The sequence below is a fragment of the Bufo gargarizans genome, chromosome 4 (assembly GCF_014858855.1).
Source record: "Bufo gargarizans isolate SCDJY-AF-19 chromosome 4, ASM1485885v1, whole genome shotgun sequence".
NCBI lineage: Eukaryota > Metazoa > Chordata > Amphibia > Anura > Bufonidae > Bufo > Bufo gargarizans.
Window position 1 is genome coordinate 238453858 of NC_058083.1, and position 26101 is coordinate 238479958.

At 39.4% G+C, this 26101-nt stretch overlaps 1 protein-coding gene across 2 annotated transcripts in view; it reads left to right on the forward strand.

The window, feature by feature from the left end:
• The window catches only part of ADGRB3 (adhesion G protein-coupled receptor B3), a 1058998-nt gene that overhangs the window by 730922 nt on the left and 301975 nt on the right, over window positions 1–26101 (forward strand). For both annotated transcript variants that reach the window (XM_044289463.1, XM_044289464.1), the window contains exon 16: window positions 11217–11260. In XM_044289463.1, coding sequence (XP_044145398.1) covers window positions 11217–11260 — 44 coding nt within the window. The remainder of the gene's footprint in view (window positions 1–11216; window positions 11261–26101) is intronic.

Genomic DNA, 26101 nt, shown 5'->3' on the forward strand with positions numbered 1-26101 from the left:
TATGGATAAATGATGGTGGCTAGGTATCTTCCAGCTGAAGAGGGGGAGGCTGCTTCATCCTGGCATATCTCAGGCTATGTTACAGCTAGGGATTCATATGTCTTGCATTAAAACTGACAATCTCAAAATTCTAAGGGCTCTAACTAAGGATTTATAGTGGCTATATCTGCCATCCTGGTCTTGTTTTAAAGCTCAGGCTAAGACCCAACAAGCAGCAGCAGCAGCAAGGATTTACAAAAAAATTACTTGGCCTAAGATGCCACCCTGCAAGGACAAAATAAATAAATCCTTGGCAGGGAAAGAGTTAATGCTTATGTCCATACAATTGTCCACTGAGCTAAAAATATACTCAATGGATGGATCAACACTATAATACAGAAAATATTTTATAGTTAAATAAGATACAATAAATTGTGTACTTATAGTTGGGGCAGTTTATTTTTAACGTGTTTTGTAAGGACTACTCTGAATATATGTTATGGGCTTAAGTTTACTTCTCTTGATAGAGATAATAAAATAATAATGACTTATCACCATTAAGAACATTTTTAATATGTACTGTCCTTTTCTGTTATCCTGTTTTGAAAAAAAGAAATGTTAAGAAAATCTGTAAATGTGTATGGCATACATACAGTGTCATATGTAAATTTTGTTTTATAATCTCACATTTTCCTTTTTGTTATTTGATGTTATTGTTTTCTTCACTATGAAAGTTGCAATCTTAGAAGCCCCCAGAAAGTCTTTAAATCAGAGCAATAAAAAAGACCTGTCAATTATTTAGTCTGCATGTGCAAGGGAATATATACCTTATAAGTGAAGTACATTCCCACTCATCTCTTGCCACAAGAACACTTTCAAAACAACTGTGATTTTGGAAGAATGCTCCACCAAACCCATAATCCCTGATTGCACTGCTACACTGAAGTGTAATAGCTCCTGACAACAAAACCGTTCTTTCAGAAGATGTAAAGAAACGTATGAACAAAAAAATGAATGTAAAATACGCCTTTGAGACCATAAAGATTTTTTATGTTCATTGGATTTTTGTAGCAATAAAAACAGAGCCTTTTTTTGTTCAATTAAGATGACTATGTTAGGGTTACCTTGCTTTTATAAAGAAAAAGGTACATGGAAGGTTGTGAGTCTTAGGAAGAACTGAAATGGGGCAAATATTTAACTGAACCCATTATTCTAGCTCGCACAGAAATCATCTATGAGAAAATATCTAAACATGTAGTGAAATAAAAAATAATATTGTACTATTATACTTAAAGACTATTAGTGTTGAGCAAATCGAAGCCAAACAAATTGACTTTAATCTAAATTTCAGGAAAAAATCATTTTGCTGCGAAGCCAAATTTCCTAGTGCTTTGTGGTAATTAATCTATGTTTCCTGAGATGTCGGCAAAAGAAAAAAAACATACCTCATCCATTTGCTCGTGGAAAGGACGTCACAGACATTTTGATTGAAGATACCGTGCAAAATCTTGCACGGGGTGACATCACTGTGCAAGGTGAGGGTGATGACGTCCATCACCGTGTGAGATTTTGCATGTTTTTTTCAGCCAAGATGGCAGCAACGGCCTCTCTGCAAGCAAATAGATAAGGTGAGTATGTTTTTTTATTTACCAGATTAACCCCTGAAAGCCCCCAATTGTAGCATCTGATGTCGCAATCAGCAATGAATGCAGTATTTTAGGGGTTCAATGACAGGGGGCGACGCAATCACTGTTCCCCGTCATTGCACCCGCTACATACAAAGGAATGCTTTTCTTGATTAAGTAATTTGTCACAAATTGAAATTCGTCAAAGCAGCCAAGCTGAATTTTTTATTACTTTGCTTATCACTAAAGGCTATATACACCTTTGGGGCAATTTTTTACGATTGCATTTTACTCATTTTGGGCAAAATAAAAATTTTCCATTGTTTTTTACTAAAAATATTGAGTTGTTCTGTCAAAAAGGGTGAATTGCAATTTTTACTTTCATTTTGTGCCGGTCATCTAATAAACCTTATCTCTAAATTACTAAAAGGTCAAAAACACTTATTTAAGCCACACTTATTTCAGTAAGATCAGAACTGAGCTAAAATGAGTGTTTATAAGGCCAACGATCAGAGATAAGGAGTCCATCAGCTGAGCTGCCTGATGGAACACAGTGAAAATTCAGATCCTGCTACTAGAGACATGTTAAAAGTTTTGTTTGGTGGGGTTCTGAGGGCTGAGACCCTTAACGAGAGTACTATATGCACAATCTTCTCTCTCCTCAAACTAGCAATCATGGTGGTCTCAGTACTCAGATCCCCACCAATCAAAACTTCTGATATGTCTTTTACCAAAAGCCAGTGACCCTTTAAATGTTTTTGTGGGATCTGATTATTAATTATTTTGTGTTCAAGCACCTATTGTGATTTTATTACTTTTTTGGGTTCAGAATGCTAAACTAAAGCCTTTAAGAGGCATTATGTTTTGCTCCGTCATAATACATGCCTATGGGGACACATAACGGTTCCATTCCATTTTCCGTCATGTATAATGGTACCAAACAGAACCTTTATGTGTCCCCATAAACATGTATTAGGATGGAGCAAAAATGGAGTGTCTCTGTTCTACAATTTGGTTATATTCTGTTATAACTCTGTTATAACGGAATTCCATAATGCCAATGAGAACCTGGCCTAACAATGACCACTGTTTAGTCCTATGTAACCAGTATTATGTATCGTTCACAGATCTCCTGCTTACAAAATTTGCCTCAAATTAGGGTAAATATTTCATGACAATATTACATAAATTTCAGGATGTAAATGCTGATGTGTCTAAACCTGCCATTGCTTATTCTGTCAGCTTTATAGTCTGTAGCTCAGTAAGCTTAGTTTGACACAATAAAAAAAAAAAAAAAAAATCACCGTTCTCTTTCTACTTTCAATAGAATTTATATGCTGAATACTAGTGGATTACTGTCTCTATTTTTCCGCATAATGCACTAAGCTGTAGAATACATGGAATCATTTCCAAGTCAGTGATCGCTATTTTTCATCATACATGCCTGTCCATGTCACTTTCCATTCATTTCTTCCCAAAGGAATGCACTGTAGCATTATCCACTTTCATTCATTCACTTCTCTTGTTGCTTTTAATTACATTTTTAGGTTTACAGTTTACAGAAAAATTACACTAAAAAACTGCGCTATAATTCTAATATAGGGGTCCTTGCAATGAATTTGATATAGCGCTTATGTTAGAATACAGTATGTGAGATGCTACCTCTTAAGAGATTTTAATAACTAATAATTTAAAGGGAACCTGTCAAGATAAGTATGCCATCTGATTAGTAGGCAGCACATTACTCAGCAGAAGCTGAGCAGATTGATATATACTGCATTAATATGTACTGTAGTTTTATGAGAAAAGATTATGTGTACTTTGCAATTTATTGATTTCAATCTCTGTTAATTCTAGTAATAAGAGTCCAGTGGGCGGTTGTATATTTGTACACACACTTATACAGGGAAGGCTGTTAATAACTAGAAAGACCTCTCAATCTATGACCCCTAATCAATCTAAAACTAAGTCAATCTCCTCTGTATAAAATGCTGTGTGCAGATTGGATAGCATTTTCAAGGTCGCAGGTTCAGTCTAACATATTTTGCATGCTAAATTACAATTCAGCTTGCATTTATTTTATATAAATCTTGGCCGTATTACTATTGAATCTCTTTATCATCTACCTTGATAGCTATCTTAAATGAGTATACCTTAATAGGAGATTTAAGATACAACTTACAATAATAATAAAGTTATATTTAGAGATTGCAGAATTGATTAATTCACAATTTTTTTTTTTTTAAGTTCAGTTTCTAATAAATCTAAACTTTTAATCAAAGCGGCATATGCCATTTTTCTGCCAACAGAATATAGAGAGGATGAGAAGATGAAAGAGGGTCAAATGGCCATTCCTGTGGACTTTGCCCATAAAGTCTAGCAGTCATATTAAGTCAATCATGAGGGACTGTGGGGTGTCAGTGGACGTGTCATAGACACAATATACATGTCATAGACACAATATAAAATTTCAGCTAGAATCTTCCATGTTCTTCTGGGCTTGTATATTGGAGGGATAGCATATTTGTTAGAACACAGAAAGTAGCTAGTTTAGGGTTCGGGAGATTATTTCACTGTGAAGAGAAGACAAGAGTTAGATTATATACCATATTTTTCGCTTTATAAGATGCACTCTTTCCCCTCAAAAGTGGGAGGGAAATTGCAGTGCATCTTATAAAGTGAATGGTGCAATTTTTACATGGCTGACACTGATACATCGCCGGCCACTATGCTGCACAGCGTGGCCTGCGATGTATCAGTTACAGTAAGCGGGGTGGGAGGAGGGGCTGGAGGTCGGCAACTACTGGTGCACTCATGATGGGGCCCGGTGCACTCACTGTATTCCATTAAACGGGCCCAGCTCACAGCAGTCTTTATATAAAGTCTATTTAATGCTCAAGCAGTGTCTCCCTCTTTGTTAAAGTACTGTGATCGTCTGTAGTAGTACTCACTAGCTCACTCAAAGCAGCAGTCAGTCTGGCAGCGTAACGTCACTCGGTCATGCTCCTCCCACTTGATTAATGAAGCTGGCGGAGCAGGAGCGTGACTAACTGAGTGAGTGACGTTACGCTTCAGGCCTGACCGCTGCTTTGAATGAGCTAGTGAGTACTACTACAGATGATTACGGTACTTTAACAAAGAGGGAGCCACTGCTTGAGCATTACATAAATAAACCTTACATATAAAGACTGCGCACAGTGAGCAGCGTTGGTCCAGCTGGCTGCCTGGAGCCCAGGGAGAAAGCCGAGGCTGTGAGCGAAGCCTCCCGGTCCCCCATGGAGAGCCGTTAGAAAGCTGCTTATGAACTCATACAGCATGCTGTCATGGTACAAGACTGACGTCCTAATGCTGCAGCAGAGGCTAGGGAGATTAATGGCCAGGTCTATTGATCCCATGGTCTTCTAAAGAAGCAATGGGTAGCTGCTGTAGATGTCCAGATATAGAAACTTTCCAAGATAACCAACAGAACAGGTTTACGGGTTATTAATGTGGATGATGATGGTAATGAGCTTGGCACTGGAGTAATGTAGTTAACGTAAAATGTTCTCATCTCATATAAGCGGCACTCTGTTAAATGGCCTTACCTTTGCCTGTGCCGATATGTATACGAATCTAAACACTACTGTGAGCGGGGCCCAGTGTAATGGGGTCACTATTCACACAGGGACATGAGGGGACACATTAATAAAGTAATACTGTGGCACATAGGGCCATTAGGGGGACCAGCATAGGATGATATATGTGTGTCATCCACATATTCCCCCATAACAGTGTCATCCACATATCCCCCATAACAGTGTCATCCACACATCCTCCATAGCAGTGTATCATGCACACATCCCCTATAATAGCGTCATCCACAGATATCCCTCATAACAGTGTGTCATCCACAGATATCCCCATATCAGTGTGTGATCCACAGATTCCCCATATCGGTGTGTGATCCACAGATCCCCATAACAGTGTGTCATCCACAGATGCCCCATAACAGTGTGTCATCCGCAGATCCCCCATAACAGTGTGTCATCCACAGATCCCCATAACAGTGTGTCATCTCCACAGATGCCCCATAACAGTGCATCATCCACAGATCCCTCATAGCAGTGCGTCATCTACAGATCCCCCCATAACAGTGCTTCATCCACAGATCTCTCATAGCAGTGCGTCATCCACAGATCCCCCTTAACAATGCATCAGCCACAGATCCCCCATTAGTTCAAAACCCACCAAAAGCACACTTTTTGGTTCTAAATATTTTTTTTATTATTTTCCTCCTCAAAAACCTAGGTGGTTCTTATTATCAGGTGTGTCTTATAAAGCAAAAAATACGTTAATTAATTGACAGAGAGAGGTTTTACAGACAGAATAGGAGGGTGTCTTTTTGTAACTTAGGCTGCCTCAGGCAGTCTGGCATCCATTTTTTAAGCAGTGCAGCATTTAAAGATACAGTACTCAATTTATTATTAATATGATTCACCCAATTCTCCAAACTTCATCAAATACTATCAGCTTTCAGCCATTTTGCTGGGTGTTGCTTCATAGTTTTATCTATTGCAACTAAAGTGGACTTAATCAGTTAGTTAATTTTAATTTTAAAAAATATCATTATATCAGAGAATGCCTGCAGCCTAACATGTTTTTGTACTTCATAGTCGACAAAAAAAAAAAACTATTTCAAAGTTCAAAAAGTAATATTTTTTTGTGTAACAAATCTGTCACCGTCACTTAGACATTCCTAATACTTACTTGACTTTTTGGAGCCAAGGATACAATCCTTGGAGACCCCAGATTATTATACATGACATTTCTGGGCAATTGGGGCCCTTTCAATTTGGGTCAGAACAAATAGTTTGATGACCATATCAATAGAACTATCATATTATATCATATTACCAATAATGCCCATTTATATTATTGCAAAAAAATGTAACCAAAGCAGATAAACAAATGCATACAAAGGTGCTTGATAGAAGCAGGTCAATAAACTCAAGTTGTTGGAATTATGGCACACAATATCTTGAGCCGGTATCATCTTGCAAAATATTACATGGTGAAACAGCAAAAGTTGCCCTTAATAAACTTTAGGGAAGATTTAAAGGGAAAATAGAGCAAGGCTAAGAGAGTGGGACCAGTGTAAGAGTTTTATTCTTTACTCAGTGTCATGAGCAGGCTATGCCATATCTGATAGATGAAGAGAAATGGAGTGTTGTGTCTTTTAAAGTTCTGAAAGGATGATACTCTAACTATATATATTTCATACAATTTATTTCAAACCTAATGGTTTATATAGTCCACAAGTTTGCCTTTGGAAATTACAACTGGTCATTGCTACCTTTTTTGATCAGAGACTGTTTAGTTTAATATTGAAGTTTCATTGGTGCCGCCTGTTTCTATTTGTCCAGCAATCACATGATCGTTAGGCAGAGCTGCTGAGTTTAACTAGAGCAAACACAACTCTGATTTATAATGCAGTAAGCAAAGTCCCTGGTCGGCACTGCCATGAATGTGATATCCAATACAGGATCGGCATCCCTAACTTATGTGATCAACCGCAGTGCTCAGTGGACAATTAATACATGAATCTTAGTATAAGTAAACAGCGACGCTCACTGACTCTTTTTGCAGCTCTATTTTCATCACAAAAAAACATCTCAGATTTGGGTACAGTGCAGTAGATAGGCACCGGCCTTTTCATGTGTACAGCGTTTCCTCAGGCCTCACTCATAACTCTGATTTATCTTAATATATCAATAACCATTGTCCAAAAACATAGATAGGGGGATAGTTCTATAAAGACATTATGCCTTTGACCTACAGCTTTTTTTAAACTGTCACGCAACTTGAATACATTTACTTTCTGAAGAATAGAAAAAAAAACAAGCAAATAAAAACAATATATGATGATTCTATAGTACATGCAATGCTTTAAAAGTTGAAAAGCAAAACTAATGAAGGGGCTAGCCTAACACCACTGTGAAAAAGACCCTTATAGATATATCAATGCTAATCAGACTCTGTAAAGATCTCTGATCATAGTCATGTCATTTCATAATTATAGAGTCGCTATGAAATTATACTGTATAATATCTTATCATGTAAAAGTAATATGCAAGACTAAAGAGTATCATTCTAGGAATAGGTCATCCATCTAGTAGGTAAGTCAAACAGTAAAACACAATACTTGAAAAGGTCAATTTAATTTCCTAAGCACATTACTTTTCTCCCTGACCATGGCAGCAGCACTGATAAAGACTAGAAGAGTTGTCTATTCTTATTACATATTTTATAAACATACTTTTAGTGAGTCAGCCTCAGCTTGTTGTATTATGTGCATCATATACCAAGGACATTGCTATGTGATGCCAGATGAGCCTACATGACCATGACATACTGCATTATTTGCTTGTTCCTTTCCTTTATCATCATAGAAAATCAAGGAAACATGGTTAAAGTGTAGGATATGGGAAAGGAGACAATACTAGATTTACATTAGCCGGCCCTTAGGTTTTGTGGCATAAGCAATTTACAGTGAGCTCCATCAGCAGTACGACAAAAGTGAATGTCCTTAATTTGATAATTTCATTCCATATGGACATTATGCATAGCATGGACAATGCTTTATGTTCATTGAGGCAGATTACCTAACCCTGTCTAATGTTTATACAGTGTCATTTTAGGAAGTCTAAAGATGCACAAAATTTATCATAGTGGTTCATGCTTGATGATAAAATTAGTGCAAATTGCTAAAAGTTTGATAGGTTTGTCTAACTTTACACTGCCTATTGACTTGCTTACCTTCAGCAAAATATTGGTGCAATTTTGGCACACACTGCAACATCCAAGCCATGGCTCATTATGCTAAGCCATATTGTTTATTGAATCAAAGGTGCAAAAATTGTCTAAAACACTTAAAAAATGTGGCACAAGGAGTGAGCATCAGAAATCTGCCTCAATTTGAGCCGGAATTCAAGGGCATCTACAATAGTAAACCTGCCCAATTTTATATTGCTTGTCAGTTCACTACATTGCTTTACTACTAATTGTGTGTAGTATATGTAGTCATCAAAGTCAACTGCTACAATGAGTCACGTCATGAAGAAGAATCACTGTCACCGAGCCCCTGTAGTTTAGATACAAATGTTTATAAATCTGATGTTATTATTATCTTTGTTTATCTACTTAGGCAAAAGTTCATATTTCAGTAGTTATCATAAATAATAGACATGGATGTGATAGATGGAGATAACAGCATACCAAATTTATTAAAATCCATATAATAGAAATGGTAAACATGAAACAACGTTTCTTAAAGGGGTTGTTTCAGTTGAGCAAATGGCATTTATCATGTAGCGAAAGTTAATACAAGGCATTTACTATTGTATTGTGATTATCCATATTGCCTCCTTTGCTGGCTTGATTCATTTTTCCATTACATTATACACTGCTCGTCTTCAGGGGATACGACCACCCTATAATCCAGCAGTGGTAGTTATGCTTGCACACTATAGGAAAAAGTGCTGGCCTATGCACACTCCAGGCCACCAGAGATGCTGGCACCTGCTGCTGGATTGCAGGGTGGTTCTAACCATTGAAATGAGCAGTGTATAATGTGATTTAAAAAATAATAATCACGCTAGCAAAGGAAGCAATATGGACAATCACAATACATTAGTATGGCAGCAAAGGGGGTCAATAGTTAGCACTGGTGCCTTACAATGCTGAAATCCTAGGTTCGAATCCAACCAAGGACAACCTCTGCATGGAAATTGTATGTTCTCCTTGTGTTTGAGTGGGTCTTCTTCGGTTTCCTCTCACACTCCAAAGACATACTGTTAAGGGACTTAGATTCTGACCCCAACTCAGCAAGCGACAGTGATTTCTGTAAATTGCTGAGGAATATGTTAGCACTATATAAGTGGTTATAATAAATAAATTAGTAATAACCTTGTATTAATTTTGTCTACATGATACATAAATGCTATTTGCTGAAATAAGACAAGCCCTTTAATGCTAAGATCCGATTCTTTTAATTGAAGTTCTATTGAATTCTAATCTAGTTTTTCCAACTATTAACAGTTTTTATACTGAAAGTGGTTTTGTTAGTATGCCAATAAACTTAGTTTACAGCACCTTGTTCAGTGAAAGGATGTTTATTACCAGTTATCAACTACTTCACAAATGCAGATGCCCCCAGATACCGCTATATCTTATCCAACAAAACGGCAGATCTTATAGCACAGTATGGACAGCTAATATACATAAGAGGCCAAAAATGACTTGATGTTAAGTGTTCTCAACATAGATGTCTAGAGAAGACAAACATAGAACAATAGTACATTGTTACTAAGAAAAATTCTGAATAGGTTTTCAAAGTGACTGCCCAGTCTGCTGCCATGACAGCCATTAAAAGCTTGACACAGGACAGATTACACATGCAATGTATAAATAATGATGGTTTTTATTCCTTCACACCTAGTCTTCCGCCTGCCACATCAGAATAGCTACTGGTAAGAGGCATCCCCAGTTATGTCCACTAGTTCCATTTCCTAAGGTTTTGTCCATGTGGCTTTATTACAGCTCCATTTTGTACAGAGTTGTAACAAAGCCCCTAGCACAGTGCATTGGAGGCTTACTGTACATCTGTAGGCCTCTGATGTAATACAGAGGCAAACATTGAACTTTCTTGGTTTGGGCCTTGATATACTCGATTGGATTGGATACATACGGAGCTATTTCCCTTTAGAAACATTTCTTCTAAGGGAGGACAGCTTTGTACTTCGGACACCTAACAGGGGCTGTAGAGCAATGCATGAGATTTGTGAATGCCACGCAGGTTTTCAAACATTAATTACACACGTCAGCATAGTCCTAGACTACCTCTTCCCTCCAAGTTTACTCTGAAGGAAAGCTGTAGACTGAAAATGCCTTGGTTTCCATGACTACCGTTGGACTCATGCTAGAGATAAAAAAAACTTATTTCTCTACTGTAGAAAGGATTCCAAGGCTGAATCCAACTATTCAGCCCTGACACAATACCCAAAGAGAGTGTCACCACTTGTCTTGCCTTTCTGCCTCATAAATTCTGCAGTTATGTAAATAGTATTATAGTTACCGCAATAACATCATCTTCTGTATATGAATATCTTGTTACGTAAACTCCTCTACCAAGTCAGTCTTAACAGTGGCTCAGGCTGGGTGATGGTGCAGGGTTAAACTTGTTTGTCTAATTCTATACCAGCTATGGGTATGCCAGAATTATAATGCCTTAGGCTAGGCCCTTTACCTCCTAACCCTTGCTACTTTCCACTAAGTCCCGCCGTTTGGTGAACAAGTCAGGAAAATGTGTAGAAAACCTAGTAGCCTAATATAATCTAATAGCATCAAAAGTGTGAATTTTTTTTAGGTCAGTTATCTGTGTCTTGAAAAACATAACTTGCATATCAGTAATTTCCATACTATTGTTATAACATGTTTTAGTAATTTATTTCTCTGTGCATAATGTCCTTAAATGGTTGCTCCCTCATTTATAGAATATACATTTGCAGCACATATATTAATTTCTAGTTTTGTGTTCAAAGACTAAAATAATAATTTCATTTCTTTTTTTTTCAGGGTACTCTGAAGCCATACTGCGTTCTTTGGGATGACTCAAAATCGTAAGTGGCAACACTTTCTTATTTATTATCCGCTCCTTCTCTATAATTTTATAGTTGCTTGCATTATGTTTAGATGTGATTTCAAGCTCGAATATTTTATGATTATTGTTATTATTATCATCATTTATGTTTATTATTCTGGTTCATTCAGCAGTGGATTAGCCAGGTTTTGATGAGAAATAATCATAATAAAATTACAACATTAGCATGTAATGGAACAACAGGAAAGGACAATCTGCTGGTATTACCATCTGATATTATTGTTAAAAAAAAAAGTTGATTTAACTAATTGTATGAGGAAAAACAAAGTAAACATGTATATAATGAGCATTACTATAATCATCATCATGTTTAAAAATAATAATGCTTTTATTTTATTTTATTTAATCTGTACACAGGAACATATAAAGCATCTTATATTAGTTTAGAAATTGTCACAAACTTACCTGTCCGAGCTCTAACGGTGAGATCTCCAGCTTTGGAGTGACCGAACCTGGAGATATGTGCTGCTAAGCCACGCCTCCTTGTAACGTGACAGCATCCTTAGCAACAAGATGCAATGTTCTTTCTCCCCACAGTGGGCATGTGCTGGAGGAGTCTAGCAGTGGGATGATTGCTCAGCTGCTCTATTGCTTTGTGCTAGTGTTCGGACTAATGGAGCGCCAAGTTATGACCTATCAGGTTCTGATCCTGGGACTCAGTGTTCTATTTAAACCCATTCCTGGCCAGCTACCAGTTCCAGTTATAGTCTTGTTTGGGCTTACTAGCTAGATTCCTAGTTCTTGGATTTGTTTGGGCTTTTGACCTCGCCTTGTCTTTTGACCACTCTTTGTCTCACGTGAATTGTACTGTGCATCCCTTCTGGTATTTGATCTTGGCTTGTCTTTTGACTACTCTCTGGCTCTCGTTTTCCTACTGTGTTGTTTGCCTGGTTATGACCTATTTTTGTATGACTATCCCTTTGTGTTGTTTTTGTCTCTTGGTGTTTGTCTGTCTCTGCACTTTAGTAGCATAGGGACTGTCAACCAGTTGCAGTCTTGCTACTTAGGGCTTTGAACTGCAAGTAGGTAGGGAAAGTGGGCTGGGTTCCAGGTCAGGGCTCACTGTTGGTGTCTGTCCCTATTTACAAGAGACTCTGCATCCCCACTGATCAGCCATTTACAATGTATGGAGCTGGAGACAGACAGCTCCATAAATTGTGTATTGGCCATGCCGGGGTACTGTAGCTTAGTTTCAGTATTCCAGTGGCAGAACCTACACAGTATCCATGGTCTTCTGCTCTCACTCTGTGCCACATAAGTCAATGCCCCCACAGCAGTCTTAAATAGCTAATTGTGGCGGTGCCAGGTGTTGGACCTCCACCGATCTGATATTGACCTATCCTGAGGATAGGTCATCAATATCTATATATTGTCCCTTCAATATTAACAGAAAATTCAGTTTTAAAATCTTGTTATCATAAATAGTAAAGAAGAATAGATAACAAATTATAATGTTGTCCTACCTGCTAAGCTAGTAATGAACTTGTGCTTAGAAATATCAGCTACTAAGAACATACAGAGCTGCATAGTTCATATTGACAATTGAATTGAGATTGCCAATTGCCAAGATCAAATGTATCTCTTATCCTGGTCACTGCAGGTTGATGTCAGCTGTTTATTGCCATATGGTCCCAGCAAACAATAGTCATACATGTACAGCAGATGTAAACATGAGGCTAAAACTATTCCTGATCTCTCATTTTTACACTATGCATTAGGTTTCGGGATATTTGAAGAATTTTCCCCTATTGACTTTTGTGCACTAACATTATTTAATGTAATGAGTAGAGATGAGCAAATTTCTCAAAAATTTGATTCGGCCAGTTCGCTGAATTTTCGAAAAGATTCACTTTGATCCAAATTTATTTGCGGTGAATTACAATAGAAAATGGCTATTTTTGGGCTGAAGAGAGCCTTAATAGGGTGTAGAACATTGTGCCTTGCAGATCGATGTTGGCATCAAGAAGAAGTGCAGTCCTTTTACACCCTCGTCAGCGAACTGAGAATCTATTTTTCTTTTTGTACTAAAATAGGCCACTAAACGCTTTCACCACTTATAACTACAGAAGTGAACTGCACATATATTTTTCTTTTTGTAATTAAATACGCCATTAAACACTTTCACCACATATAGCTGAAGAAGCGAACTGTGTATATATTTTTCTTTTTGCACTTAAATAGGCCGCTAAATGCTTTTACCACATATAACTGCAGAAGTGAACTGAGAATATATTTTTCTTCTTGTACTGAAATAGGCCACTAAAGGCTTTTACTACATATAACTGCAGAAGTGAATTGAGAATATATTTTTCTTCTTGTACTAAATTATGCCAATATACGCTTTTACCACATATAACTGCAGAAGTGAACTGTGTATATATTTTTCTTTTTGTAATGAAATATGCCACTAAACACTTACACCACATATAGCTGCAGAAGTGAACTGCGTATATATTTTTCTTTTAGTACTGAAATGCATCACTAAAGGCTTTTACAGCAAATAACTGCAACAGTGAGCTGCGTATATATTTTTCTTTTTGTACTGAAATACATCACTAAACGCTTTCACCACATATAACTGCAGAAGCGAGCTGTGTATATATTTTTCTTTTTGTAATAAAATATGCCACTAAACACTTTCACCACATATATCTGCAAAAGTGAACTGTGTATATATTTTTCTTTTAGTACTGAAATACATCACTAAACGCTTTTACCGCAAATAACTGCAACAGTGAACTGCTTATATATTTTTCTTTTTGTACTGAAATATGTCACTAAATGCTTTCACCACATATAACTGCAGAAGTGAACTGCGTATTTATTTTTATTTTTGTAATGAAATATGCCACTAAATGCTTTCACCACATATAGCTGCAGAAGTGAACTGCGTATATATATATTTTTGTACTGAAATACGCAACTAAATGCTTTCACCACGAAAACTGCAGAAGTGAACTGAGAATATACCGTATTTTTCTCCCCATAAGATGCACTTTTCCCCTCCGCAGGCTGCGATGTATGAGCGAGCGGGGAGGGACTGGGAGGAGGAGCTGGGGGCCAGCAATTGCAGCGGGGCCGGTGCAGTCACTGTACTCCGGCCCCGCTGCGCCAGTGCTGTACTATACAAATATAAAATGTCTCATTCAATTAAAAGTGATTAAACATGCCCCCCCCCCACTTTTAATATTACTGTACACCCTAATAGCTTCTGTAGAATGCAGGCAGGAGGCCAGGCGGGCGGCAGCGTAACTCCCTGATGTCACGTGCCTGCGCCGCCTACTTTATGAATGCGTTGTACAGAAGCTGTTAGGGTGTACGGTAATATTAGGAGTGAGGGGGCATGTTTAATCACTTTTAATTGAATGAGACATTTTATATTTGTATACTGCAGCACTGGAGCGGTGAGGGAAATCTGTGGATGTCAGTTTTATGGGGGACATCTGTGGATGGCACTGTTAAGGGGTGGGGGGTCTGTGGATGGCACTGTTATGGGCTGGGGGTCTGTGGATGGCACATATATAACAGTGCCATCCACAGATCCCCCCATAACAGTGCCACCCGCAGATCCCCCATAACAGTGCCATCCACAGATACCCATAACAGTGCTATCCACAGATTCCCCATAACAGTGCCATCCACAGATCCCCCATAACAGTGCCATCCACAGATCCCACATAACAGTGGCATCCACAGATCCCCCATAACAGTGCCATCCACAGATTCCCCATAACAGTGCCATCCACAGATCCCCCATAATAGTGTCAGCCATAGATCCCCCCTGTAAAGTATCCTTCACAGATCCTCCCCCCCATAACAGTGCTATCCACAGATCCCCCATAACAGTGCCATCCACAGATCTCCCATAACAGTGCCATCCACAGATCCCCCCATAACAGTGCCATCCAGAGAGCCCCCATAACAGTGGCATCCACATATCCCCATTACAGTGCCATCCACAGATTCCCCATAACAGTGCCATCCACAGATCCCCCATAACAGTGCCATCCACAGAAGTCAACTTTTCCCCTTTTTTTATACAAAGTTGGCATTTGACCAAGATATTTATCTCACCCAGCATGGGTATATGTAAAATGACACCCCAAAACACATTCCCCAACTTCTCCTGAGTACGGCGATACCACATGTGTGACACTGTTTTGCAGCCTAGATGCGCAAAGGTACCCAAATTCCTTTTAGGAGGGCATTTTTAGACATTTGGATCCCAGACTTCTTCTCACGTTTTAGGGCCCCTAAAAAACCAGGGCAGTATAAATACCCCACATGTGACCCCATTTTGGAAAGAAGACACCCCAAGGTATTTAATGAGGGGCCTGGCGAGTTCATCCCAAAAAATTTTTTGGGGCATAAGTTAGCGGAATTTTTTTTAATAGTTTTTTTTTTCTCTCAAAGTCTCAATTTCCGCTAACTTGGGACAAAAATTTTAATCTTTCATGGACTCAATATGCCCCTCAGCGAATACCTTGGGGTGTCTTCTTTCCAAAATGGGGTCATTTGTGGGGTGTTTGTACTGCCCTGGTATTTGAGGGTCTCCGCACTCATTACAGTTCTCCCAGCCTTACTGTAGAGAACAAAACTATTATACAGAGCCAATTGAAATAGGTATACAGACACCTTCTTATACCAGCGTCTGGTGCGGCGGGACACTAAATACGGAGCCAACATCTGGTCATTGAAGTCCATCCCTCCCATGTGAAGGTTATAGTCGTGGACTGAGAGGGGCTTTTCAATGACACGGGTTGTCCGTTCAATTTGGATTGTCGTGTCTGCGTGAATGGAGGAGAGCATGTAAACGTCACGCTTGTCTCTCCATTTCACCGCGAGCAGTTCTTCGTTACACAAGGCAGCCCTCTCCCCCTTGCAAGACGGGTGGTAACAAGCCGTTGAAGACGGGTGGTAACGCGCCGTTGGGGGAAGCCCGCGCAACTAGTTCGCGCGGTGCCACAGCAGCCAATCTGTTCTATAAACAAATGCCTGAAGAGGGCCACACTTGTGTAGAAATTGTCCACATAAAGATGGTACCCCTTGCCAAATAAGGGGGACACCAAGTCCCAGACTGTCTTCCCACTGCTCCCCAGGTAGTCAGGGCAACCGACCGGCTCCAGGATCTGATCTTTTCCCTCATAGATCCGAAATTTGTTATCACTAAAGTGCAGGAAACGCAGGATGGTCTCAAATCGTGTCATGGACATAGCAGCAGAGAACATGGGCATGTGATGAATTGGGTTCGTGGACCAATATGACCGCAATTCATGCTTTTTGGTTAGACCCATGTTCAGGAGAAAGCCCAGAAAATTTTTAAATTCGGAAACTTGGACTGGTTTCCACCGGAAAGACTGGGCATAAGAGCTTCCCGGGTTGGGCATACCGATTTCTTTCTGCCACGACTAAGTCCAAGAGCTCCGCAGTCAAGAACAGCTCAAAAAATCCCAGGGCCGAACCGATCTGAGCTGTCTCAACCCGAACTCCAGACTGGGCGGTGAAAGGGGGAACTACAGGTGCGGCTGAAGTTGGGGACTGCCAATCACGGTTTGCCAGCACCTCAGGGATTCTAGGGGGTCTACGGGCCCGTCTTTGCGGTGGCTGCGACGGGGTAACTATTGCACGTGCCACCGTACCAGCTTCAACTGCCCTTCTGGTGCTCGCCACTTCACCATGTTGTACGGCAGTGCTGGTACTAGGTCCAGGATGGGCTGCGCTGCTGGTGTATGCCTCACCACGTAATCCAACAGCGCCAGCCCCACTCTGCTGCCCTTGAAACGGATCTTGCGCAACCTGTGGTCTAGCGACACGGGGCCGGGTATGCCTGGTGCTATCAGGGACCTCAACCTCCTCGTCTGAACTTTGGGTCAGACTGCCACTGCTTTCTACAGGTTCATATTCTGACCCGCTAGATTAATCAGATTAGGGTTCCCATTCCTCATCCGACTGGGTCAGAAGCCTGTAGGCCTCTTCAGAAGAATACCCCCTGTTTGACATTTGGGCAACTAAATTTAGGGGTATTCCCTGAGACTACCCAAGAAAAAAAGCAAGCCTGTCTTACAAATGGGAGGCTAGCGAAGTACCGGAGGCCGCTGCGGTTGATAAAAAATATCAAAACATCGCCGCAGCGCGTGTAAAGTGAATGTGCAGTGATCAAAGAAAAAATAATAATTTTTGTCACTGCGGTGGGGCGGGCGAAGGTGAACGCACCTGTGGGCGACCGATCAGGCCACTGCGTTTTGGGTGGAGGGCGAACTAAGGTGACACTAATACTATTATAGATCTGACTGTGATCAGTTTTGATCACTTACAGATACTATAAAAGTACAAATGCTGATTAGCGATAGGCTATTCAGCGAATAAGTGACTGCGGTGCGGTGGGCTGGGCGCTAACCGATCGCTAAACTCCCTAACCAAGGGACCTAAACTATGCTAAAACCTATCAGTCAATACCAGTGAAAAAAAAAATGACAGTTTACACTGATCACTTTTTTCCTTTTCACTAGTGATTGACAGGGGCAAGAAGGGGTGATCAAGGGGTTAATTGGGGTGATGGAGGGTGATCTGGGGGCTAAGTGTGGTGTTGGTGGGTACTCACAGTGATGTGTGCTCCTCTGCTGGAACCAACCGACCAAAAGAAAGAGCAGAGGAGCACAGCAGCCATTTAACACATCATATTTACTAAATATGATGTGTTAGCTGGCTTCTAATTCTTTTTTTTGAAAATCATCAACCTGCCAGCCACGATCATTGGCTGGCAGGTTGATGACGAACTTGTCTTTTAAATTTTGCCGGCCCGCGATGCGCATGCGTGGGCTGGCTTTGCCCGATATCTCGCGCCTCGCGAGAGGATGCACCGGCGCGTCCACCCAGAGAAACAGGACCGCCGCAAAGACGCAATCCTGTGTACGGCGGTCCTGAGCAGGTTAACCCCAAGAACAAATTGCTGGAATGACAAAGCTGTCTATGGCATTTAGATCCCCAAATAATCTTTCCCTGCACTTGTGAATTGCTTTTTTTTCCACAATGAGGTTTTTTTCTATCACTGTCCCTAGCACCTTTTGACATCTCTCCCTGCACTAAAATGCTGTGAAATTATTCCTCTCTATCCTTTCCCTGCACTTATAAATCCTTTTTTTTTTTTTTTTTTTCACAATGAGGTTTTTTCTATTGTTGTCCCTAGTACCTTCTCACGTCTGTCCCTGCACTCAGAACGCTGAAAAATGTCTGAATCCAAGATGGCTGAGGCTATTTATAGGGCCGTGACATCACAGGGCTGGCTGGCTGCTGATTGGCTGCATGCATGGCATTATGGGTCATCCTGCCTTCCCAGATTTCCTTGCCCCTTGTCCTCACATGTAAAGCCACAATTTTAGCTGCCACTTTAGGAAAAATTGCAATTGGTTACGTGAGGAAAAACGAAACGTGAGGAAATTCGCATTTGTTGCGAATAAAATTTGTCAGCTTTGATTGTCTCATCTCTAGTAATGAGACACACAGATCCCCCATAACAGTGCATCATCCACAGATCTCCCCATAACAGTGCATCATCCACAGATCCCCCATAACAGTGCGTCATCCACAGTTCCCCCATAACAGTGCCATTCCCAGATCCCCCCATAACTGTGTCCTTCACAGATCCCCCCATAACAGTGCCATCCCCAGATCCCCCCATAACTGTGTCCTTCACAGATCCCCCCATAACAATGTCCTTCACAGATCCCCCATAATAGTGCCATCCACAGATCCCCAGTAATAGTTCCATCCACAGACCACCATTAGTTCTAAACCCACCAAAAGCACACCTTTTGTTTAAAAATATTTTTTTTCTTATTTTCCTCCCCAAAAACCTAGGTGCATCTTATGGGCCGGTGCATCTTATAGGGCGAAACATACAGTATTTTTCTTCTTGTACTGAAATACGGCACTAAACACTTTCACCACATATAACTTCAGAAGTGAACTGCGTAAATATTTTTCTTTCTGTTAATGAAATGTGCCACTAAACGCTTTCACCATATATAGCTGCAGAAGTGAACTGCATATATATTTTTATTTTAGTACTGAAATAAGTCACTAAAAGCTTTTACCGCAAATAACTGCAACAGTGAACTGCGTATATATATATATATTTTTATACTGAAATATGCCACTGAACGCTTTCGCAACATATAACTGCAACAGTGAACTGCATATATTTTTTTCTTTTAGTACTGAAATGCGTCACTAAACACTTTCACCACATATAACTGTAGAAGTGAACTGCATATATATTTTTCTTTTTGTACTGAAATATGCCACTAAACTATTTCACCAAATATAACTGCAGAAGTAAACTGAAAATATATTTTTCTTCTTGTACTGAAATACGCCACTAAACGCTTTCACCACATATAACTGCAGAAGTGAACTGCTTATATATTTTTCTTTTTGTAATGAAATATGTCACTAAACGCTTTCACCACATATAGCTGCAGAAGTTAACTGCATATATAGTTTTCTTTTTGTACTGAAATACGCCTCTAAATGCTTTCACCACATATAGCTGCAGAAGTACAGCTTTTGTACTAAATACGCCAGTAGATGCTTTCACCACATATAACTGCAGAAGAGAACTGCGTAAATATATATTTTTTTTCAAAGATATAAGTCATTAAAGGCTTTTCAACATAGCACTTTAACCCCAAGAACAAATTGCTGTAATGACAAAGCTGTCTATGGCATTTAGATCCCCAAATAATCTTTCCCTGCACTTGTGAATTGCTTTTTTTTCCACAATGAGGTTTTTTTCTATCACTGTCCCTAGCACCTTTTGACGTCTCTCCCTGCACTAAGATGCTGTGAAAGGATTCCTTCCTATCCTTTCCCTGCACTTATAAATCCTTTTTTTATTTTTATTTTTCACAATGAGGTTTTTTCTATTGTTGTCCCTAGCACCTTCTCACGTCTGTCCCTGCACTCAGAACACTGAAAAATGTCTAAATCCAAGATGGCTGAGGCTATTTATAGGGCCGTGACATCACAGGGCTGGCTGGCTGCTGATTGGCTGCATGCATGGCATTATGGGTCATCCTGCCTTCCCAGATTTCCTTGCCCCTTGTCCTCACATGTAAAGCCACAATTTTAGCTGCCACTTTAGGAAAAATTGCAATTGGTTACAACAAAACATGAGGAAATTCGCATTTGTTGCGAATCAAAATTTTCCTGAAATTCTGATCGACGTCCACTTTGTCAGCTTTGATTGGCTCATCTCTAGTAATGAGACACAGAAATAAAAAAATATTAGGAACAAATTTCTTATAAGCATGTTAAAAACAGATCAAATGTGGGTTTTCTGTTCTGATCTGTATGTAAAAACATCCCATTTAATGCTATCCTTAATGGCATTGCAGGCATTGCAGTCTGATTGCTCTTTTTTTTACTTATTTTCATTGAAATAATGAAAAGAACATTTACTTTTAGGCCATGTTTGTTTACATCGCACATTTTCTTCATCAATACTCGTGTCTAGGTAAAAGTGATGCTGTGCAGTTTTTGATCCATTTTAGTTCTGCTTATTGGAAATGTAAATTATTCTTAAGTTCTCAGGGGATAACTAATCTATATAGTAAAGTATCCAACTTCAGCAATCAGCACTTTCTGGCATGGAAAGGCAGCTTGTCCTGACAGCTGCCATATACCTTTGTATACCAGTATATGATATTTATTCTACTGGAGTACGGTGAAATTTTTTCAAAACAACTTCGTAATCAGGTTGGTTGTAATAATGTCAATTTATTCACTGCAATGATGAAGAGAGATGCACAGCAGAGTACAATATACTGAAATTGTGATGTTTTCCGTTGAAAGAGAATACGAGTACATGAAATGAGAGTATCAGTAGAAATAATAACTTGAAATTCACAAATGGTTCTCAAAATAGATCTTGGGAAAGTGTAATAAGGTTGAATTCGGCAATGAAAATACCAACCATTCTATTTTATTTGTTTTTGTTGCATAGTGCACAATGTAATTAATGAATGTATTTATCAATTAATCAATCATTCAACAATCACCCAATATCAAAGTGGACGTGTAAATTTCCCCATACAATAGTGATTTCTGTGGGTAATTTTTTTTAACAATTTCCTCATGATTGTTAGTCTATTAAGATGGATAACTGTTTAACAAAAGATAATATATATTTTTTTTTTGCCTTGATCTGTTGACTGATCTAGGCTTCAGCTGAAGGAATTCAAATTTCAAATTTGTTATTTGTCATGAATTTCCAAGGTCTGCAGCCAACAATGACCAAAAAAAAATCCATCATGGAAGATTACATTTTATAAAGATATCACAATTGGAAGATAAAGTTGGCTAATAATGGTCTAAACTGGCCTTTAACCCTTTTGATACCAGCGCTAGATTGATTTATAAACATGGCACCCACTCGCACGTGCAGCAGGCGCCATGGCCGGCAGGTCTCTGCTGTTTCATACAGCAGAGACCAGCAGATGTTTATTGTGACCGGCAACAATGCCAATTGTGGTAATTAAAGGCTTTAGATGCCATGATCAAGTGAGATCACAGCATCTAAAGGTGCAAAAACCGCTTCCAGGCCTCCTACTTGCGGCCATTGAGGGCGGCCAATGTGGGCATCGGTAGTTGTGCTGAACACTGTAAGCCTCGCTGACGACGCTTATAGTGTTCATTTTTATTTTGCCCAACAAATGGCAGGCCAGGATAGGAAATGAACAATCTGCAGTCTAAAACGCATTTTAAAAATCCCTGATAGCACAAAATGAAAAAAAAAAAACTGAATATATAAGCTCATATATGAGCTTCAAAATCATCGCAAAAATTTTAAAAAAAGTTTAAAATATACAAAAAACTAAATTTTAAATCACCCCCCCTTTCTGTATAATAAAAAATACCTAAATAACAATAAATATAAACATCACCACGACCAAAAATGCCTGTACTATTAAATCATTTTTTTTAAATTTCCCCTACGGCTAATGGCGTAACGGAAACAATGGGTCAAAATGGCCAATTTGCCATTTTTTCATTGCTTCTCTTACCCTAAAAAAGTAATCAAAAGTGATCAAAAAGTCACACACACGCAAAAAATAGGCCCCTATATAGCTCAGTATACATAAGTATAAAAAAGTTAAGGTGGTCATCATATGGTGATTCAAAGTTGAAATTTATTTTACACTATTTAGACATAAAAAACATATACATATGGGGTATTGTTGTAATCTTACTGACCCGGAGAATGAAGGGCATGGGTGAGTTTTGAAGCAAACAAAACGCAGTGGAAAGAAAACCCAAAAAACAGTTGGAGTAATTGCGTTTTTTTCAAATACCACCTCATCTGGAATTTTTTTACTGCTTCCCACTACATTTTATCTGTGTAATGTACAAAATACACTTTTTAACTACTCACTGTTCTAGCTGATATTGAGTATTTTTAATCCATACATTCCCTCCCACTTTTTACAAGTAAAGCAGATAATTGTACTAGATTTAGAGGTGGTGAGGTGATTTAAAGCTTTGCGTGTAACAATTCCCTCCCCATTTTAATCTCAAATTAAAGAGTCTATTGCAGACATTTTTTTAATTGCAATCCGTAAACAGTCTTTCCTGCATTGCGTATCTGTGGACTATATTTCTTGAATGGCTATAAATTGTGCAGTACACTTGTTCATTGCACATGTTTATGTTGAACATTCATGTTATTAGACATAATTTTTTTCATACTTTATTAAATATCAAAAAGTTCAAAATACAAAGTTCAATTAAATTTTACAAAAATTCCTGTCCCCGAAATTCTGCATATTCAGTGTAAATTATTAGACATTCCTATTAGGATTTATAAGGTATTCAAAGTAGTGGACATCAGATTACAGATTTCATTTTATTTCTACATCTTGCTTTTTAGATCCACATGTGGCTGAGCTAAACTTGATGGTTAACGAGTTAAGTAAACAATGGCAAAACAATGTTAATTGACTTTTCAATAGATTTTGTCAGAAGATAATAGAGATAACACTGTGACATATGTTTTCAGAGTCAATTTTAGCTCAGCTACATCTGTACATACAATGTTCAGTGAATTTTAGTTACAAAATTAAACTAGCCATATACACTGATGTTGGCCAATCCAATTTACAGCAGAAGTTGAAGAAATAAAGGATCAGGCTGATAGATGTCAACATTGATCATTTAGTTTTTAAGATTAGTTAAACTGCTACGTTCCAGAAGTGTCAGGCATCAGCTTTCTCCCCTCTCCCTATTCAGAACATGCTTTGGAGCATGTGTATGGGGGAGTAAGGAGGTATAGATGTTGGTTGAATGAACATTTGGCAAACAGCTAAAGTATTTGACCAGTTTTAGAGCTAATGTGTTAGTTCACACAATTGAAGAATAGAGTAAAACAGTTGTCTGAGGGCAAACAGAAGATTGCACAGATATATTAGTCAAATTCATCTAGGGTTAAATTAAAACTAAATTTTCTCTGCATGGTTTTGTCCTCTGAATTTAAGTTGGTGCAAACACAATCACACCAGTATTCAAATTTTTTGTTGTCTATACCTAGTCCTTTCAGAAACATTGTGATCGAGGTTGAGCTGTACAGAAAAACAATACAGTAAGGGCCACCAAGGGCAACCAAGCCACAGCCATCAGTGCCAGCCAATGACTGTACAATTGTGTGGTCATAGGCTGTGAGGAGTAGGCATGGCTTGGCTGCATATGGCCCACCATCGGGTCACACTCTTATCAGGGCACGAGAGCTCTATGTCACTTGACAGGTAAATGGAAGAGATTGTTATTATTGCTTTATATCATGAACTTAAACTGTGCCAATATGTGAATAATTAATCAATGTGTTTTTCTACTGTATTCTCACGTGTGATTTTATTTTATATCAGGACACTCTTGATGTATCTTCTTTTTTTATTGTGACCACTATTTTGTGATGCACATTATTTTTAATAGTCACACTTTTAACTCTCCAATGAAAACACACGTAACATGAAGTGCTATCAATCCCTGATAACACCTCCTCCATGTACAACTATCAGTGACTGACAGCTGCATATATCTCTGTATACACACTTACACAGAAACTGCTATGATTCACTGATATCTTCCCTGTATATAGCTATTAGTGACTGACAGCTATGTATGTACATACACTTACACACAGAATGCTATCATTGACTGATAATTAGTGTTGATCGAGCATGCTCGACCGAACACTAGTTCGGCTCGAGCATCACGATGCTCGGCACATCGTGGTGTTTGGCCGAATACCGCATGTGCTTGAGCGCAATGCTCGACTCTCCTCCCCAGACATTTGTTGCCTGCTACGCAGCCAATAAACGGGCAGGTAAGTACTGCCACTCACTGTAATGCCGTAGCCATGTTGGCTGGCCGGAACACATCATTGGGTGCTATAAAGCACCCGATGACACGAGGTTTTGCCAGTCTTAGTCAGAGAGAGCTTTGCTGTAGAAGGGACAGATAGTGTAGGGAATTAAACTTAATTTTTTTGTTAGGCAGGGTTCGTGTTAGAGACCCAAAAGTCCTTTTAGAGACTATTGTTGTGACTGACAGCAATATATATTTTTAGCGCAACCTGCACTAAATTGAGTGCTATTGTAGAGACCCAAAAGTCCTTTTAAGGACTATTGTTGTATCTACAGCAATATATATTTTTAACACAACCTGTGCTAAATTGTGTGCAATAGTTTGGCCGCTGCATTATCGTTGCGACATTACCTGCGCTACATCTCCAGTATAACGATAGTACATCTGAAATATCAGTGACATTCAGAGTAATTTTTTTTCCCACTGGTGACAGCGACATTACCTGTGCTACATCTCCAGTATAACGTTAGCGCATCCGAAATATCAGTGTCATTCAGTGTCATTTTTTCGCTGCTGGTGTCAGCGACATAACCTGTGCTACATGTCCTGTATGACGTTTTCCCATCCTAAATATCAGTGACATTCTGTCAAATTTTGTTGCTGCTGGTGGCAGCGACATTACCTGTGCTACATCTCCTGTATAACGTTTGCCCATCCTAAATATAAGTGACATTCCAGAGTGAGGAAGTGGAATTGGAGGTGGTGGACGATGAAATCACTGACCCAAACTGGGAAGGTGGCAAGCTGAGCAAAGACAGCAGTACAGAGGTGGAGGGATCCGCAGCACCGCAACAGGCTGGAAGAGGCAGTGGGGTGGCAAAAGGGAGAAGGCGGGCCACACCAAACAGGCCCGCAACTGTTCTCCGGAGTATCCCCTTGAGAAAATCTCCCTTGCCAAGGGGTAGGTGTTCCGCAGCTTTTTTGATGACAGTACGGACGATAAAAGAATTTTCATTTGCAACCTGTGCCATACCAAAATGATCAGGGGCGTGAACGCTAGCAACCTCACCACTAACAGCATGATCAGGAACAGGGCATCAAAGCACCCGAATAGGTGGGCCGAATGCCTGGGTTCACAATCAGTGTCTGCGGGTCACACCACTGCTTCCTCTACCCTGTGTTGCCTGCTGGCCAATCCCCTGTCCAAGACGCAGGCCCAGATGCCTCCCGCCCCTCAACTGACTTTCGCAAGCACCATCAGCTAGCACATCCACTTCTGTGTCCTACCGCAGCGTACAGATATCCATACACCAGGCCTTTGTACGAAAGCACAAATACCCAGCCACTCACAGGCCATAGCACTAACAGCACACCTTTCCAAATTTCTGTCCCTTGAAATGTTGCCATTTATGCTTGTGGACACTGAGGCTTTCTTCTGCCT